The sequence below is a fragment of the Nesoenas mayeri genome (assembly GCF_963082525.1).
Source record: "Nesoenas mayeri genome assembly, chromosome: 1".
In the NCBI taxonomy this organism is placed as follows: Eukaryota; Metazoa; Chordata; class Aves; order Columbiformes; family Columbidae; genus Nesoenas; species Nesoenas mayeri.
The window spans coordinates 61,939,113-61,958,185 of NC_137541.1; the positions used below are offsets into that span (position 1 = coordinate 61,939,113).

The 19,073-nt window shown below is 38.8% G+C and overlaps 1 protein-coding gene across 2 annotated transcripts in view; it reads left to right on the forward strand.

The window, feature by feature from the left end:
* The window catches only part of TRIM24 (tripartite motif containing 24), a 61,894-nt gene extending 46,521 nt beyond the window's left edge, over positions 1–15,373 (forward strand). Inside the window, exons 11-19 of one of the 2 annotated variants that reach the window (XM_080356743.1) lie at positions 1,151–1,330; positions 3,674–3,809; positions 4,538–4,610; positions 6,146–6,314; positions 6,834–7,147; positions 9,859–9,991; positions 11,387–11,461; positions 12,723–12,872; positions 14,423–15,373. In XM_080356743.1, coding sequence (XP_080212869.1) covers positions 1,151–1,330; positions 3,674–3,809; positions 4,538–4,610; positions 6,146–6,314; positions 6,834–7,147; positions 9,859–9,991; positions 11,387–11,461; positions 12,723–12,872; positions 14,423–14,632 — 1,440 coding nt within the window. In that variant the 3' untranslated portion in view covers positions 14,633–15,373. The remainder of the gene's footprint in view (positions 1–1,150; positions 1,331–3,673; positions 3,810–4,537; positions 4,611–6,145; positions 6,315–6,833; positions 7,148–9,858; positions 9,992–11,386; positions 11,462–12,722; positions 12,873–14,422) is intronic. The other variant, XM_080356744.1, reaches the window with a different exon arrangement.
* The last annotated feature ends 3,700 nt before the right edge of the window (positions 15,374–19,073 follow it).

Sequence of the window (19,073 nt, forward strand, 5' to 3'; positions counted from 1 at the left end):
CTTGACTAAAAAACTACAGCTGCCACCATTCTCCAGAGTGTGCCAAATCTGAGCTTCTACAGATGAGACGAGAAAATAAAGTCCACAACTGTGGCACCTCTACTGAGTAGGACTGATAAATACCCACCTAATCAGCAGTTGAACTGGAGCAGAGGCAAACACTTGACATGTTTTCTCAATGTTCAGGAAGGCAAATCTTCATCTTAACATGTGAGTAGTTGGGTATGTGGAAGGAAGGAGAAACTCATGTCACTAGAAGAAAGCAGGCAAGAATCAAGTGAAGATTGTGACCTGAGAAGTGGAGTAATACCATTCATGTTTGCAATGCTTATGATGTCAGAGTTAAAAATGAAGAAAGCTATACAATATTTAAGAGAACCTGTAGTAACAAAAACTAAGTCACTTCTGTGCCTCTGAAAAGAGGATTGGCCTGTCTGCAAGCCTTTCTTTCAAGTATGTTCATTACCTAGTAATGCCTTTCTGAAACTAGGGACCAGTAAATACAACGACTGACTAAAAAGGGATTGAGCAGTCAAATTTTGCCTGTGGTTGCCATGAAATTCTGCTAAACTTATTGAAAACTGTATATGTCTAAATGAGAAAGAAATTTAGTCTGACTTGACTGTGTGCTTCATATTTTGGTGGTAAAACATATGTGAGTGGAGATACAGTCAGCATTTCAAATGCTTAATCACTTTAAGTTGTGAAGGGAAGCACAACATCAAATGCTTGATGGCATCCAAGTGACACTATAGCTATTTACTTAATAAAGCATTGGAGTGGTTGTGCATTCAGCCTATTATCTGTAATGCATTTATTTCACTAAAACTGTTACATTTCTCCCACAAGACTGTCAATGCAGCATGAAATATTAATAGATACTTAACATCAAGATATAGGTTTGAATGTAAGAATTCCCATTCATTTCTTCTATTCATAATTTTCAACTGCTTGTCATCTTCCCTTGTCATGTAAGATTGGTTCTTGAAATTAGATCACTTCAGAATAAATCAGGGGTTTATGTTTGAATTCAGTTTACTGAACTAAGCCTGCTTGTTTAACTGCTGAGTTAGAACTAGTGTACGTAGGTGATGGGATCTGTTGAAAAAAATATAATGCTGAATTGTGGATTATTGTCTTGTCTTTTTAGTGGCAGATTGGTAGTGGGCAATCTTCAACCGCCCTTTCTACTGCAAGCAGCACAACGTCTACTCCGTCCAGCCCTACAGTCACTAGTGCTGTAGAATGTGATGGGAAGACATACGGTCCCCCTGTCATTGATTTGAGTTCTCCAGTGGGTAGCTCCTACAATCTGCCATCACTTCCTGATGTAAGTGTAACGTAAGAGCTGTGTTTTATGGATTATATTTTGAAGTAAGTCTTAATGTTTGTGAAAAGTAGAAACCTGTTGTGGTTTAACCCCAGCTGGCAGCTAAACATCACACAGCCACTTTAGCTGCTTGCTCACACCCCCCTGGTGGGTCGGGGGAGAGTATCAGAAGAACAGAAGTGGGTTTAATAGGTAAAACAAAAGCCATACATGCAAGCAAAGCAAAAAAAGGAATTAATTTACCACTTCCCATGGGAAGGCAGGTGTTCATCCATCTCCAGGAAAGCAGGGTTCCATCACACATAATGGTTATTTGGGAAGACAAACACCATTGCTCTGAATGTCCCCCACTTCCTTCTTCTTGCCCCAGCTTTTATACTGAGCATGACATATGGTATTGAATATCCTTGTGGTCAGTTTGGGTCAGCTGTCCTGGCTGTGCCCCCTCCCAGCTTCTTGTGCACCTGGCGTAGTGTGAGAAGCCATGTCCTTGACTACCTTAGCAACACCTCAAACATCAGTGTGTTATCGATGTTCTCATACTACATCCAAAACAGAGCACTATACCAACTACTAGGAAGAAAATCAACTCTACTCCAGCCAAAACCAGAACAAACCCTTTTGGACTGAATTTTTTCCTCTGTTTGTCAAAATGAGACAGTTCCAGATAACAGTGCAGGATTGCCTACATGATAGTTGGTAATAGTTGGAACTGTTCTGGGAGATGGCTGTTAGGACAACTAAGAAAAATAACATTGCAGGTTGTAATTCTAATTACACTTGTTAATTTGGATGCTGCGTATTTTCCCCCCATCCCCGATACTGATACTAACAAAAATGAGTTAGCTTTTCTTTACCAGTGTCCATAGATAGCACTGGTTTGCTGATGATATTTCTGGTAAATTTTTAACATTTTTTTAATACATTTGCACCTTATTGAAAGGCCTGTCTTAGGTATTAATTGTTAGTATCCTGGATATATGCCTTATATCTTTTCCTTTTGATATTTCTTTTCTTCATATATCGCCTGACATGCCCGTGAGCAGGTGACAGAAGGAGCATCATAAGATCATATTTTCTTAAATTTCTGAACTTTTCTTTCATAGTTTCTTATTGGTACATGTTTGTCAGAGGTCTGTGTTAGAGCTGTTGAATTTTAGTCAGTTGACTTTATTCTTTCAAATAACTGCCGAGCCTATTTTTGCGGCCCAAGGTTTGTAGATACCTGAAATATGCTTTTTCTAGTCATAAATTGCTGTTGTCCCTGTTTCTCCCATCTGTCTTCTGTTCTCACCAATAAACTAACAGATAAAAGGATTCCGTTTTTTTTAAACAGAATACATAGAGTACACACAGTATCTGTCAGGCTTAAAAGGTGAACTACACAACATGATCATAAAACTACTGAGTCTGTGAGACATGTTAGCATACTGGCTTTTGTGCACAGTATTATTATGAACTCTTCTACTTGCATATGGCTAAGTTTGTGTTATTAAGATACATGGCCGAGATCACTGCAAACGTGCATCCACTTCAGATTATTTCAATTTATAAACTAGACTTTCAGTGGTCAATACAGTTGATACCAGTGGATTTGTGTGGTATCTGTTTAATTGAGAAAACTGATACCAAGGTGACCTATTTTCTTATCAAACATGATCTTAAGTATTGCAAAAACCCTAATATTTCAAAAGGGCATTCCTCTGTCAAACCAGAATGTGTGATTTTTACAGAAAATCAGAGTGGTAAATTGGGAGCCCCTAAACTGAGTTCAGGTGTTGAGCCTGGGCTGTGGGTGGAAAGAACAAGTGTTGGTTTGCTGTTTGCATTTTGAGTCAATATGCTTGGCCTCTACCCTGAAGGTATTTGGGACAGATGGAATTGATTGGCCCTTGGTGTAATAAATTAATGGATAGTTTGTGTATTGCTTATTGTCTTTTTTTGGAGGATATAACATAAGCGTGTCAAAAGAAGGTATGGAGATAAAAATTTGTCTCATATTTCAATGTGTGAAAGCTACCTGTCTAATGTAAGCCTTCTATGTAGCTGATGGGGAAAAATTGACTCTTGCACAATCATCTGATCTTAAAATGAATCACTGCCTGGATTGGGCCATTTATTTTCTTTTTAGAGAAAGCAGAATGGCCTGTTTTAATGTAACCACCTCGCTTTTTGTGTGGCTTAAGTTAGCTGAGATACATTTTGGTCTTTACCTTCAAAATAACAGTATGGCAGAAGCATGGGGTGTTTACTTGTTGTTGTTTGGGGAATATTGTTGTGGTTTGGTTTTGTTTGTTTTTCTCTCCTAACAGTAACTGCTTCCCCTCTCTTCGCCACATTTAGATTGATTGTTCAGGAAACATCACACTGGATAACGTTGTAAGGAAAGATGGCACTGCAGAGCAGAATCAGCCAAAACCCCCTTCGAACAGAACTGTGCAGTCACCAAATTCATCGGTACCATCACCAGGCCTCTCAGGTAATTGGAATGGGGTGCAGTTTTCTGTTTGTGGTGTAATGGAAGAAAATGTAATGTGGCAATGTTAACACTGGTATCAGAATTAGTTACTTCTATTTTATATCAAAGATGAGAAATATGGAAACAAAGGCAAAGTTGTAGAAACCCTAGCAGGAGGTAAAGTTGAGGCAATATTTTAGTCCTGTGAACAGAAGTAAGTTGCCAGATCTTAAAAACATGGAGGGAAAACCAGCAAGTTGCATAGAAATCCATAGAAAAATGTCACTCTTAGGGGTGCACCAAACTAAAAACTAGAAGCTGTGGTAGGAGACAAGTATTTGAAAAAGCAAGATAGGATGTAACAGAAGACATTGGCTACAAATGGCGACTTGGGAAGTTCAATTTGGATACCAGAAAAACTTTTTCACTGGAAGGTTAGTGCAGCACTGACACAAGTCAATCAGAGCGGTGATTGTTCTGCATAGCTACATGCGGTGGACTTGGATTTCTGTCACCATGCCTGGTGCATTTTGCTAAAATCTGCTTTGTTTTTCCTTTCATGTAATGAGGCTACATGAGTGTGAATTCCCAATGAGCACTCATGCAACATTAATGAGATTAAATGAGATATGGGTTAAATAAATGACACCACAGCAGAAATTTTGCCCCAAACCTGTGTGCTTCTCTGGATCACATCTCAGACTTGGCACAGACCTGTGTTTTGTTCTAATCTGATTCTTCTGTCCTAGGAGGAGTCAGTGTGACAAACATACACCCTCCAATTCGTTCACCCAGTGCCTCCAGTGTTGGGAGCAGAGAGAGGTAAGGAAAGAGTGGGAAAGAATAAAATGTAACTTCAGCCTCCACAGATGATGTCTTGGTGTCTTCTCCCTTTAATGCATATAGAAGTCCATTTGCCTCACCTTCTCTGTTAACAGGCCAGGCTTGATGGTTATTACCACACTCTTTGCATTCTAAAAGTAGTATTTTCATTTGAAATGTATTAATAGCACATCTAAAAGTGTATTAACTCTGTAAACAATGGCTAGATTGGCATTATTAAAAGAATGACAATTCTAATTTAGGTTTTAAATTTGGAAAAATCAGCTAAAGGAAAAAGTTGCATATTGAAAGTCCTCATGAAACTATATATGACTTCAGATTTAAGGAACCGTTGTTACAAAGAGGGTTATTAAGAATTTTCTGCCATAATACAGTTAGTTAAGTGAGCACTGGATATCTACGGAGAGTCTACACAAATGCTTTTATCCTGTAGTGATGGAATATTAATGAACAAATAGATTTACACAATGTTGTTTGAAGAGCACAGTTCCATTGATGTATTCTGATAAATCAGAGCACACATCTGACATGAGATTAATTTTTCATGCAGAGAAAAATCAGGTGAAATTCATCATGCTCGAAATGGGAATGCAGATGCTTGTTAATATAGAATATATTTTACTCACTTCCATTCACGTGGTGAATTCTGTGAAGGACTCTTATGAACTGTTTAAATATCTGTCTGAAGAGTCTTTTACTTGCATTTAAAAAAAATGTGATTCTATCTGCTGCTGCTTGAATTCATTTGTTAGATTTAAAATTCTTGTGCACCTGGCACGGCATTAGAAGCTAAAAGATCCTTGACTCCTTAGCAACAAGTAAAACATCAGTGTGTTATCAGCATTATTCTCATTTGAAATCCAAAACACAGGACTATGCCAGCTACTAGGAAGAAAACCATCTCCCAGGTGAAACCAGGGCATATTAAAAGCCAGTAATCTCCTGGGTTTGAGTTTGGTTGTCCATTCTCATTGTATTATGACCAAACACATGAAAAAAGACAGATCCAGTTCTAAAAGTAAGGGCCTAGTTTTGGTAGAGTTGCAAGTCTGCAAGATATTCCAAGATAACGTATATATGTGTTTTATCTGGTTTATCCCCTTGTGTGGTTGACAATGATCAGTTTGGCGCTGTAGAAACACTGGCCTTCTCAAAAACACAGCTGTGTGTCCTCCAAAGTGAGGTAATGTTCAGTGGAAGTGCTTTTTTGCGTGTGACCTAAAAGAACTGGAGATTATTTGCAAGTCTCACACTAATGAGAAGTAAAACCATGAGTAATTAGCTGGTTGTGGAATCGCGCCATAAAATTTTTCCCTTTTTGTAATGCCTTTTCAACATACATGAAAGAAAATTAACTTGGATGTTGTATTCTATAAAGTAATACTGTAGTGCTCAGGATTCAAAGCAGCAAAATGTGTTAGCATCCTGAGGTCTTGGAAAGCATCAGTGTACAAAAGGCGTCCAGTTCTGACTCTTAATTTCCTTTTTTTCCTACCTCTTTCTGTCATTTACAGCTCTGGCTCCTCCAGCAGGCCACCAGGAGCCGATTCTACACACAAAGTCCCCGTCGTTATGCTGGAGCCGATCAAAATTAAACAGGAGACGAGCACGCCAAATGAGAACTTTGATTTCCCAATTGTTGTAGTGAAGCAAGAAACGGAAGAGGAATCCCGGCCTCAAAATGTAATATTAACAGTTGTCAAGATCTCCTTTCTCTTTGGTGGGAGGGTATTTTGCATTTATGGGGAATAGAATAATTTCCTAATATTGTGTTGAGGAATTTTTACGGGGAAAACATAAAGCTAAATAAAAGGAAGAGGATAAATTCAAAACCAAACTGTCTCTGCTGTCAGTTCAGTTAATTAACTGGTGCAATCTAACTGCCTTTATCCATTGAAAACCTGGGAAGGCACGGAACATCAAATTTTCGTGGGGTACTAGGAAGTTCTAATTGTGCAGTAATATACATAAAAAAGATTGCTAGACTTTTGGGGCATCAAAGATTAGTTTTTATTAGCGGAGTGGTAAATAGCCTTTCATAGCTAATTTCTTGTGTTTAGTTGCCTGATGTTTTCGCACCTGTTGCAAGTCATATGGCTGCTTGCATATAAATCTGTTATTCCGGTCATTTTACTTGTTGTGTTATGGTCATGTAAATGTACATAAATTTTACACTCTGGCTTCCTTTGTTTCTTTTTACAGACCGCCTTTCCAAGAAGCATACTTACTTCATTGCTGTTAGATAACAATCACAATTCCACTTCTGATGAAGCTGTTTTAAGAACAGATGCGCCGGACAGCACCGATGATCAGCCGGGGTTGCTGCAGGAGAACGCATCCAGCGGGAAGACGGGGTGGATGGGGCCGTCCCACACCGGGGAGGGCAGAAAAGAGGATGATCCCAATGAAGATTGGTGTGCAGTGTGTCAAAATGGAGGGGAGCTCCTTTGCTGTGAGAAGTGTCCCAAAGTGTTCCATCTTTCTTGTCATGTCCCTTCACTGAGGAGCTTTCCAAGGTAATTACAACACCTTCAATTCCATCTAAACGTGCTTTAAAAGACATAAGCTTTGTATTGTGGAACCCAGTGCAAGAAGTTTTAGCCTCAAAGGAAGCAGTCAGCTTTGAATTCTTGAATCCAGAAGTCGTAATAATTGGTGAAAATTGGAATTCACATTGAAACTCCAGTTTAATTCTACAGTTTTGCAGCCACAGTGATAAAAACTCTTCACTTATTTGGCAATTAAGCAAGGCCACTTACATCTAGGGCATTTATTTTTAAAATTGGGCCACAGAATTACCAATCTGATATACAATGTTTTAAGCATGATATAAAATACAATAATAATAAAAGAAGGAAAATCTAAGCTAATATAGTGTTAAGTATATTATTACTATAATTATATATGTTATTATAGTGCTATACATGGCTACATTCCAAGCATTGGATGTAGCGACTGGTATGTTCTGGTAACATCTCTTTCTATGTTGAAATAACCAGTAGGCTTTCTTGATTGCCTGTTACAGCACAACTACTCAGTTTCAGTGGTTTCAAAATACAGTCTTAAATAGGGTGTTCTTGTTATAAGCATTAGTGGCATTTGCTTCTGGAATTAGTGTCTTTGATTAAAATAAGCAGCATTTTGCAACGTTCCAACTTTGAAATGCCATGCAGTAAGCTTATTAGTATTAAGGGATAAAAATGTCTGTCATAACATGTTCATTGTTTAATGCTCTTAAAATATTAGGTTTTCTTATTAAATATCAGCATACTTTGCTGGTGTAAAACATTTGGATAGCACCTTGGTTTAGTACATTGATCATCTCTGTGCTGCTCTGAACAAGCATAATTCTCCAAGCATGTCTGCTCTTTTAAATGTAACTAGAAATTGCACATAAAGATGTTTCTTTTACCTTTCAAAACTTCACATTACGATGTGGGGTTTTTTAAATAAGATTATGCTATATTACAGCTTTGTGCCGTAAGCAAAACCCAGTAAAGTTACAGTAAGCACTTAAACTAATAAATATCTTTAAGGAGGTAGATAACTATGTATTCATAATACTTTCTATCAAAATTAAAGCTTCAAGAATAAGGCTTTGAAATGTCTCTTTTTTTACTGGATCATTCTGTGGAAACTGAGGTGATGCTGTCCAGGGGCAAGCGAGCCAAAAACAACTTTCCTGACAAGTGTTCAGATCTGTAAAGGTGCATTTTAATACAAGTGCACAGTGTTCCTGGACTTCAGGCCATGCTTATCTTTATTTTCCTCCTGTCTTTAGATGTGTCAGGTTTTTGGTCTCACTTTTGTGGGTTTTCCTTTTGCAGCTGTAACACTCTGCTTAACAAACTTCAGTCTCTCAGCATTAGTTCCTTCAAACACACAAAATTATTACGCTGTTATTATGTCAGAAGTGCCAGTCTGCTGCTTTCGGTATTAGTTTTGATTCGTGCTTCAGGCGGATGGAACAATTTCCCCTATAGATTCACAAGGTTGCTGCATCTTTTCTTCTTCACTCCAAGCCACCACATTCTCCCTGATTCTTGGATATTTAAATGCTTCATTCCTCTATCTTTTATATGTTTCCTGTATCGTAAGGTCTTTAGCTCATGGCCTGTATCTATTTTTGTGTATCTACTGTGTCATTTCTCTGCTGCTAGTCCAGGCACAGTGGTGTCACTGTCATATAAATAACTGTGTCGTATTAGGAGAGTAGAAGGTAAAAATCTCTTTGAAGGAAAATGCCCATCATTCACGACTGTATGCTACACCTTGCAGATGGTGGAAATATTTGGATTACTCTAAATAAAATCCCGTAATAAATTATTATTTTTAACTTGGAAAGTCTCCTGCCTTACTAAACGAACTAAAAGATGCTGCAGAAACTGTTTCCCATTTACAAAGATATTATAATAACGTATGCCTGAGTAAATACACACAGATCCCTTAGCTGGTTATTGCTGAATTCTGTCTATATGTAAGCAGTGCAAGTCAGCCCTCTTGTGGTTGTCTGCTAGCATGCCGGTTTCGTTTGTGAAGAACTGTATTAAAAACATAGACTTGCTAAGTTTTTCAACAAGGTTCACAACTTGTATTAGAGAATCAGCAAACACAGCTTGCAGAATTACTTTTTATTGTAAACTTGTGCTGTCATTTAAATTTGCAGGGTTTTCCTAGACTAACTGCTAAAATTGGGAGCATCTGAAAGTTTTAGGGAGTAAAGAATATCTGGTTTTCCAAAAAAATCTTGTTCTGAGCAATCTGTATAGATTAGGAATGTGTGTTAGATCAGCCTTGTAGAGAAAATATATAGTTCTCACCATACAACTCTAACACTTTTCCTTCTGTTTGGTCTCTGTATTATTCATTCAGTCTCTCTGTGTTAGGAAATAGAACTATTAGTGCTTTGCTTGAATCCTGCAAGCTCAAGCAAAAAATTCCAGTACTAACAAGGGTAGACACCATTTGTCTATTATGACGAACCATTTTTCTGTTATAACACCATTAATGACACTAGTGCCATTAAAAAGGAAACAAAGCTCTAAAAGCACTTTTGGCAGCAGTCTCTGCCTTTTGTAGTGTTTTAGAGACTACTAACAACAAGATAATACGTGATGCAGCAAAAAAACAGCCCACAAATGAGGAGCTTTTCTAGAAATACGTGGAAAGCCTTTTGTCAAGAGTGTGCTGCATCACTGGGGTCAATGTGTCTGTTTGTCTTCTTTAGTGGAGAGTGGATTTGTACATTCTGTCGGGATTTGTCCAAGCCAGAAGTTGAATATGACTGTGATAAACCTGCTCACAGCTCCGAAAAGAGAAAATTGGAAGACACTGTGGGTTTGGCGCCAATAGACCGCAGGGTAAGATAAAATGAGCACTGCCTTGCTGCTTCTTGTGTTCTGAAATGTACTCATCTTTTAAAAAGTGATGTTAAAGAGAAATAACTTTTAAAATAAGCTCTGAGATCATAGCAACCTTCACATAAACAGGCTGAATGATGCAGAATTCTGAGTGTCTGAGAAGCGTTTCTGATCTGCTGCTCCAAACTGGGTCTGTGTTCCAGGAATCACCAAGTGCTGTCGCTAACAAGAGCTCTCGTACACAGCGACCTGGCATTGAGAGTTGTTCTCTTTGTACTCTCCAAATTTGGCATAGATTGACAATATCAACTAATGGTTTTAGTCTTTAAAGCACTTTGCCAACATCCTTCTTGAAAAATTAAGGTGGTTCTTTCACAATGAAGATATATAGAGATGCAATACTGATCCTGCAGAGATTAACACAAGACTCTGGGAATAACTGCTGGTCATTTTCCAGCTTTGAATGTTCTGATGGAAAAGCTAAAAAGCAGGCAGTGGATATCCAACTTTTGTTATTTCCTTAAACCTCAGAGATAAAAGAAAGCAATCGTGCCTTTGAGCAGACAGTTGAACTGCTCAACAATCTTTTGGATTCTTGGTGTGGTTTTGGTTTGGATTTGCCTTTCTTGATTTTTCTTATTTTTTGTAGTCGTTTCATTATTATTAAAACTGTTTTTAAAGAAATTTGAGCTGTGTTGGCAACTTTCAACAGTGTTTTACTCGGTTTCAGTTGCCAACTTGTGTAAATATACTGAAATTAGTGTTTTATTTGGGATCTTAGTCTACCTGTAGAGCCATTATTTACATGTGCTGCTATCTAAAAGGAAAAAAAACCCTAACTTTGCATTTTGCTTTAAATGTAAGTTATAAAAATATAAGTCCTATAAATATTCTGATAAAGGATCAGCAAGCATAGAATCACACAAAACCATTTTTAGAATCTCTTTCGAGGCTTTAAAATATTTGGATACACAAAGCAAAGATATTCCCTCCCACTGGTAACAAAAAGCACTGTAGGCTTAGCAGTTATACCCAGATCTAGAAAAATATTACTGCTATTTCTGAATATTGATAAAGCCTGAAGAGCCATGCATGCTTTTTTTATTCCTTAGAATGTCTACTGGGCTCAGCAAATGCTGAATAACACTGTTAGTAACCGTATGAGGCTTCTTAGCATGTATGTGAGAGTTGATGATGTATCTATTGCACAGAAGGAACCCTGGAGGCCACTAGTTAATCTCGCTTCAAAGTACAGTTTCAGTGCTCACTTTCCTGCTTGGAGTTTGGGGGAGTACTGAGCATCTGTTTGGTATTTTCTATAGTTTGTTAATTTAGAACAAATCATGTATGTTTCTCTAATTATAATTACTCGGGTATCTGTTTTTCTCGACACAGAAGTGTGAAAGATTGCTGCTATACCTCTACTGTCATGAAATGAGTCTTGATTTTCAAGATCCAGTTCCTCCCACAGTATGTACCTCACTCCTTGCTGTTTTATATTTGTAGCATAATTGATATGTTTCTAATGGCATTTTTATGTCCCGTCACAGTCCATTATCAGAATCAAGTTTCATAGACATTGAGTGTATTGAGCATGTTTAATTTTACTTAAACTGTCTGAAGGGGAATTAAAAGTTGAAGCATCGAGTTGGAAGGGCACTTGCCAGTAAAATTCCCCAAGAACTGATTTTGCTTAGTTCTTCAAAACCAGACACAAATACTAACTGCTGTTTCACAATGCTGAGTGATGATACCATTAGAAAGGTGAATTGGGAATTGTTTGGTTACTTTTTAAAAAATTACCTTGTTTTGAGAATTAGAGTACTCCATAGTACTAATATGAAATTGAATTTATTATTAGCGTGAAATTTATTAGCTTAAAATGGTAAACAATACCTGGGTGCATTAGAAGTCAATGGACACACAGAGTTACCAGCCTGATCAGATGAAAAGCACCTCTTTTATTTTCCTCAGTACAAGTCCATGGGAAAGGAATTCATCAATAAGTAATATGCTCCTATGTACCTTTGTATTCTATTTGAATAAGAATTCTTCTTTTGAAGTACATTCCACAGAGTTTAGTAAAAAGAAGAAAGGGCACAAGAGATTAATTGTTTAATATGATGGTCATGCATTTCTAAATTCAGGTATTATAGCATTTATCTTAAAAAGTGAATCTAGTTAATAAAAAGGTGCGAAAATATTATAATTGTATTTCATATCATGTATTCTAATTTCTAAAGAAAGAGTAAGTCTTAATCCTGCAACCACAGCTAAGGATGCCAAAGTCATTGATATCTCTGAAATTTTCCACCATTTCCAAGGACATATTTTGTGACCAAAATTCATTTTAAACAACCCATGTACTGTCTCCATTTGAGTGGGTTGCCAAAGTTCTCATACAGTTGTCTTGAGAGTGAAACTTTAAGATGGCTCATTTGACTACATCCAAAAATAACATCCAAATCATTTGCTCCATTGTATGTAGTCAATATAGGTGGGGTTTTAATTTGTTTTTCTTTGATTTTAAAGTAGGCATTGGGATGAGTATATTTTAGCCAGCAAAACTAACATACATCACTCTCACTCCAGAAACTGTACAATTGTTATATTTAGAATCGTACTTTGAAGATGAGACTAAGTCTTGCCCTCTCTCTCAGAGCTAAAGGTTTATAGAACAGTAAGTAATGAACATGACTGCATTCAGTAAAAAAAATTATTCTCCATTTAGGTTCCTGATTACTACAAAATAATCAAGAAGCCTATGGACTTGTCAACCATCAAGAAAAGACTTGAAGCGACCAATTCATTCTACACGAAGCCGGAAGACTTTGTGGCTGATTTCAGACTGATTTTCCAAAACTGTGCTGAATTTAATGAGGTCAGAGAAGTAAATGCTTTATCTGGTTTTGTAGGTTTAGTTGCTTTCAGGAAAACTGTGATGGGGGTAGAACTGGCAACACAAGAATTTATGGTGTTAAACTTATGCTGGTGATGAGACTGTAGTGAAAACGTAGATCACATTTGAAACTGTGGGGGTGTTAGATGAGTATCCAGCAGAGATCCTTCCACAGAAGGAAGGAGAATTGTAACAAACATACTCGCTGAATGACAAGACGGCAGGTAAAGAATGGGACGATTGTTTATCATACAGTTGAACGGTGGGTATTTGATTTAAAAATTGGTTGAATCCTCCTCGCCTCCAATCTTAAATTCAGTGCGATTTTCATTTTGAGAGGTCTGTGCTCACTCTTGTCATTTCTAGTTGCATGTCAAGTGATTATTATCCCTCAGCGCACGCAAAGTAACAAGTGGTGAAAAAGGGATGCAGGTAATGAGTGGAGCACAAAATGAGAGGGAATTACACCAGGAAGAAATGCCTCTCTCTGTGGCCTCTGTTGAGTGCTCATCCAGTCACCCTGGGTGGCTGGAAATACTGGCTACCACAGTGGCCTCTGCTTCAGGAAGCCGCGCAGCCACGATGACTGGGAATCATGTTAATTAGGACTGCCTAGTCACAGAATCACAGAATGTTAGGGATTGGAAGGGACCTCAAAAGATCATCTGGTCCAATCCCTCTGCCGGAGCAGGAACGCCTAGATGAGGTTACACAGGAATGTGTTCAGGCAGGTTTTGAATGTCTCCAGAGAAGGAGACTCCACAACCCCCCTGGGCAGCCTGTTCCAGTGCTCTGGCACCCTCACTGAGAAGTTTTTTTCTCAAATTTAAGTGGAACCTCTTGTGTTCCAGTTTGTACCCCTTGTCGTATCGTTGGTGTCACCGAGAAGAGCCTGGCTCCATCCTCATGACACTCACCTTTTATACATTTATTAAACATTAATAAGGTCACCCCTCAGTCTCCTCCAAGCTAAAGAGCCCCAGCTCCCTCAGCCTTTCCTCATAAGGGAGATGCTCCACTCCCTTTATCATCTTTGTTGCCCTGCGCTGGACACTCTCCAGCAGTCCTCCGGACACCATCTATGCTAGCAAATATTTCACCCTAATTAAAAAGGATCTGTAAGCTGGAGAAATTCTAGCATTTCAAGCAGTCATTCCAAAGCACTTTAACACCCTGAAGGCATACCTATATATTTCACAGCATAACCCAAATTTTTTTAATTTATTTTTTAGTTAGGATTTAAGAGGTTTTAGAATATCTTTATATAGCTTTCAGAAAGCAGGCAGTTTGGCTCTTGTAATTGGCGTCTATGATAATTCGTTGGGGAAAAAAGTCATTTTGGGTGTTGGTCAAAAGCTCTGCCCTCGCCCTTGGCTTTGCAGGCTTGTGCTCTTTGGGACACGTGTTCCACAGGTGCCATTTTTACCTCTGATAGATATTTTTGTAATTTGTAAGAGCACCTAAAAGACCTCATTTATACCTAAGTCTAAAGCTATTTCATGATGCACTGATTTTGTTAATTCACCCAACAGCCTGATTCAGAAGTGGCTGATGCCGGCATGAAACTTGAAGCGTACTTTGAAGAACTTCTGAGTAACCTTTATCCTGAAAGAAAGTTCCCTGTACAACCCAACTGCCAGAGTGAAAAAGATAATCTGGAACTTACCGACGACTCGGACGATGACTTTGTGCAGCCCCGGAAAAAGCGCCTCAAAGGAGAAGAGCGTCAGTTGCTTAAATGAGCCACGTGTGCTACGATAAACGTTTTTTAAAACCTGGGAATATTTATCACTGCTAATTGTGAAAAGAGGAAAAAATGGGACTACTTTGACTTGTAGCTTTGTGGATATTTACTAGACTTTCTACTCCTTGTCTGAAACACAAAGGCACATGGAGAGCTTCTCTGAAGTTCCAAACTTTCATCATCATTCTGGAGCAGCACAGAACTTGCCATTTGCCTTGAGCGGCAGCTGTTTAACTTTGAGCAAGAAAAGAAGTTTGTATAGAACTGAACTTTACAACTTTACATGGGTTCAACATGTGGCTTTCTGAGTTTGAAGAAAATGTGATCTCACCAGACTTAATTTTACCAAAGGCATGTGGCTGGCCATGAGGTGGTTTCTTTGTACTGTATTTAACACAAGCCATGAAAACAGATGGTGTAATATTATTGTCCTGCAATACTGACTGGTACAATGAACGTGTAGTTGCCCCCAAAGAAGTTATTGGTAATTTTAAAATGTAAGGGAGAGTGTATTAAAAATAACTTTTAAAAAACAAGCAAAAGCCACAAGTTGTTTGAGAGTTTTTAACAGAGGAAGCAAGGGGCATAATTATTTGGTTTGTGACATTTTTGTTGCCACCAGCAAGAAACAATGGTGTTTCTGTACCATTTTGTTTAACGGGTGTCTCAAGTTTAATGTGTCTCTGTTTAATGGAGTTGATGGCAAAGTCTGGAGTTGAAAAATGTTTGTTTGCACCTATCAGTCAGTCTTTGTGTGTGTTTAAAGGGAGGAAAAAAGCATCCTTCCTGTGCACAAGCTCTTGTTTTTCCAAACTTCTAAATATGATCTTGTCGGAATGCAACCAGCATCGTTGTTCACTTCAAAGTACACAAATTTGAAGAGTTGGAGAAAAAAGACAGATATTGCTCTTTAGCCCTTTATCTGTCCATGTTAAAATCACCAGAAGGTGAGAACACATTAGCTTTTTTTTTGTTCTGTTTTCCAGAAGCACTGGCAACAATATAGATGGTTGTTTCTGCCCTCAGAGATTGCAGAGTTAGAGAAGTATTTGTCTATGGCTGCTCCCGCTCTTGATTCATACCCTTTATTTATGTCATCTTAAACAAAAACTGAGTTTTCAGGAGAGCGGGCAGTCTGTTGGATTAATTGAGCTCTGATTGTGCCAGAATTTTGCAGTTGGAGTTATTGAAGACATCAGAGTATAACCAGAACTGCTTTTGACTTGCTGTGTAGCACTGGTGTGGTGCTGTGGGTAGATCAACAATGGGTGCCTCCCGTGTACATCTGTGCTCAGAAAAAGGCCCTCATCAGCTGAGATGTGCACTGCGTCCCTGTCACAAAGGCACGTGGGCACTACTTAAAATGTAGGGGACACTTCAAAAGAGCACTCGGTTGTGTTTGCAGCAGGCCTTTGACATAGCTTTGGAGTTTTACCACCCGAGAATACCAGAAAAAAAAAAAAGGAAGAGAAGTGAAGAAGCAGAACGGGACAGTGAGGTGAGACCATTATAACAAATGTGTGATCAGTGCACTCGACAGTAGCACAGACTCAAGATGTCACTGCCATCGTGACATTTGAAGTCTTAAAGATCTGGCAATGCCTAGAAGTCCCGTCACCAAGTTTAGCAGTGCTTCCAGAGGAAGGTGCTGTGGGTTGCTCTGGATCGTAAGTTGCAGGAACAGTGTTGTTGGGGGATTTATCACATTTAGAGGTGGTGTTAGACCCCTCTGCAGCTCCACAATCAAGTTGTTCTCCCAGTGGAAGATCCTGGGGGGAGGAGCGCAGATGTTCTCCTGCAGTCCAGTTACTTACCAGTCCGCTGTGAACTGTCTGAAAATGTCTCTTTAAATAAGCCACTGGAAAATTTGACTCAACTTTCATCTTGTGATCTTGAATGTCACCCTAAGAACCTTCAGAAATGGGCGCTGCAGTGAGGTGTGAGATGTTAAATTTAACTACTTTATTTTAGATGGTATACACACAAATAGCTGCGGCATGCTGGGTGGGTTTTTATTAAAGGAAAGTAGTGTATTCTTTCAAGCCACTATAGCAAAGAGCGCATCTACATTGTGTATTTTTCCCCCTTTGCCTCAGTCCACTGAATGGTGGCTGTTACTGAAGAGTCTTCATCTCGCTTCATGGTATAGATAGAAAGTATCTATTTATTGAATTATAAGAAAAGGAATGTCTGTAAGAAATATGCCATTTGTCTATACAAATCATAGCTCTTCCACCATTCAGCTGCAATTTTTAATAATGGAAATGGTATGGAGAAGCAATCAACATCAAATGCAGCTCGCAGGAAATGACAGATTCCAAAGGTTTATTTTTTCTTTCCTACCCAATCCAACATCAAACACTCGCTTTCATTTTACTTGCTAAAAAGGGAAAAGGAAAAAAAAATACATAAAATTAATAAAATGCACATGAAAATGCATGGATACAGGGGAAAACAATATGCATTTGGATATGTCCAAAAGGTCTCGCCTCCGACAGGCAATCCCCGTGACTGCCTTGAGAATGGACTGATGCTGCCCTAATGAAGTGAAAGAAGAGTAGATAGGCTTTCTACCTCTCATTTCTAGCTTTCACAATAAGTTACTTACTTACATTATTTATTTATCTATTTGGTTAATTTAGGCCTAGCTTTAAGGAGCACAGCTCTTGCCTAGAGCCGTAAGACTTAAATATTGCCATGTTAAAAGAGCTTTGAAGTTCCCGTATGGATGGGATGACTTCACTGTGTGAGGACAAAAGTCGGAATTCAGCAATCCCTGAATGACCATGTGCACAAATGTAACCTCTGAAATGACCGCGAGATGAGAGTTAGCAAGTTGAATTTAAGATCTGATGGTGGCTTTTCTGAATACACAGCTAGTTGTGCAGATTTTTATTTTTCCATCTTTTTGACTTGTGTGTGTAGAGTCCAGCAGCTGGAACTTTTAAAACTCTTATTTGTAGCAAGGAGGATAATAACTCTATTAAGTCCCCAAAAAAGAGGGGACCCCATTAATGAGTCATTACAGTTCCATTTATCTTGACCACCGTTAGCCAAAGTTAATCCAACTGCAGCTGAATCAAAGCTGACCTTTTAGGTCTAAAGCAGTTTTAATTAAGTGTTTTGCTTAGTAATTTTCTCTAAATGCAACCATTTGAAGGCCCAAGTGGCTCTCTGGCCTCTGTGCATGGGCTTGAATTTCACCCACAAGGGAAGAGTAAGTTGCTTTGTCCACTTCCTTGCTTAAACTTTGGTTATTATTTTTCTTTTCCCCAGTCTTTTATAGAATATCGTTTAGATCTTTTAAATGGCATAAAAATATAAAAGACAAGGATTTCTAAAAGACAAGCAATTAAAGAAGCAGGCAGTTGTTAATATGTTGCTTTTCTGAAAACCCTAAGGTTAACTGTTCTATGTATCTTGGGAAACCTTAGAAGATGTGACCCAATGAAGTTAAGAGTGTCTATGTGTATATATGCAATGTGTGTGTATATATGGGCTTTTTTTTAAAGCTTCTGTCTTGCTCTGGGCTGCTAAAGAATGTGGATTATTAACCCCATGGTCCTCTGATTTGTACAGGTAAGACTGCAGAATACGAAACAGTGCAATGTGGGCACGCTGCAAGCACGACATGAACATTTCCGTGCTGGTGTAGCTGAAGCGACTGGAGTCACAGAACTGCTCACCACCTTCTGAAATGAAACTAGTGTGACTTGGGCATGGGAGGCTGTCTGAAGTTAAACTTTCCTTTTAATCTTTGTGCTCAGTGTTTTGACTGATGGCTTTAGAGGAAACACTAGCCACAAGGGCTTAGCTAACCGACTGATGCAGTTGGGGCTTCTGGCTTGAATTTGATGCAGAAATGGCTTTAGCGGTTTAAGTTTTGGTTACATCTGCTGTCATCTCTTCCTGCAGCACAGGCAGAACAGAGTCTGTGCCTGTGAAGCAGCAACTTCAAGTTAGGACTGGGGATGTTTAGATGTTTTGGGATGCTTAGACTGGATATTAGGAAAATTTTGTCATGGAAAGGGTTGTGAAGCACTGGAACAGGCTGCCAAGGGAATTGGTGGAGTCACCATCCTTGGAGGTGTTTAAAAGGTGTTTAGATGAGGTTCTTAGGGACATGGTTTAGTGCCAGAGTAGGTTATGGTTGGATTCAATGATCCTGAGGGTCTCTTCCAAGCAAAATGATTCTATGATTCTGTACTAATGAAGAGGTGCTTGTGCTAGCTGAAGCCAACACGCTTGCATGAGTAACTGGGGCGAGGGCAGATCTTCTGGTTTGTTTTATGACAAATCAGCTTTAGGCAACTGGGGTGACGGTGCTTTAAGCTGCTGCGATAGCATGGTCCTGTGCTTGCCTGTCAGGGTTTGTTTTGGCTTATGAACCCTCAGGACAGTTGGGGTTGGATTCACAGAATCACAGAATGTCAGGGACT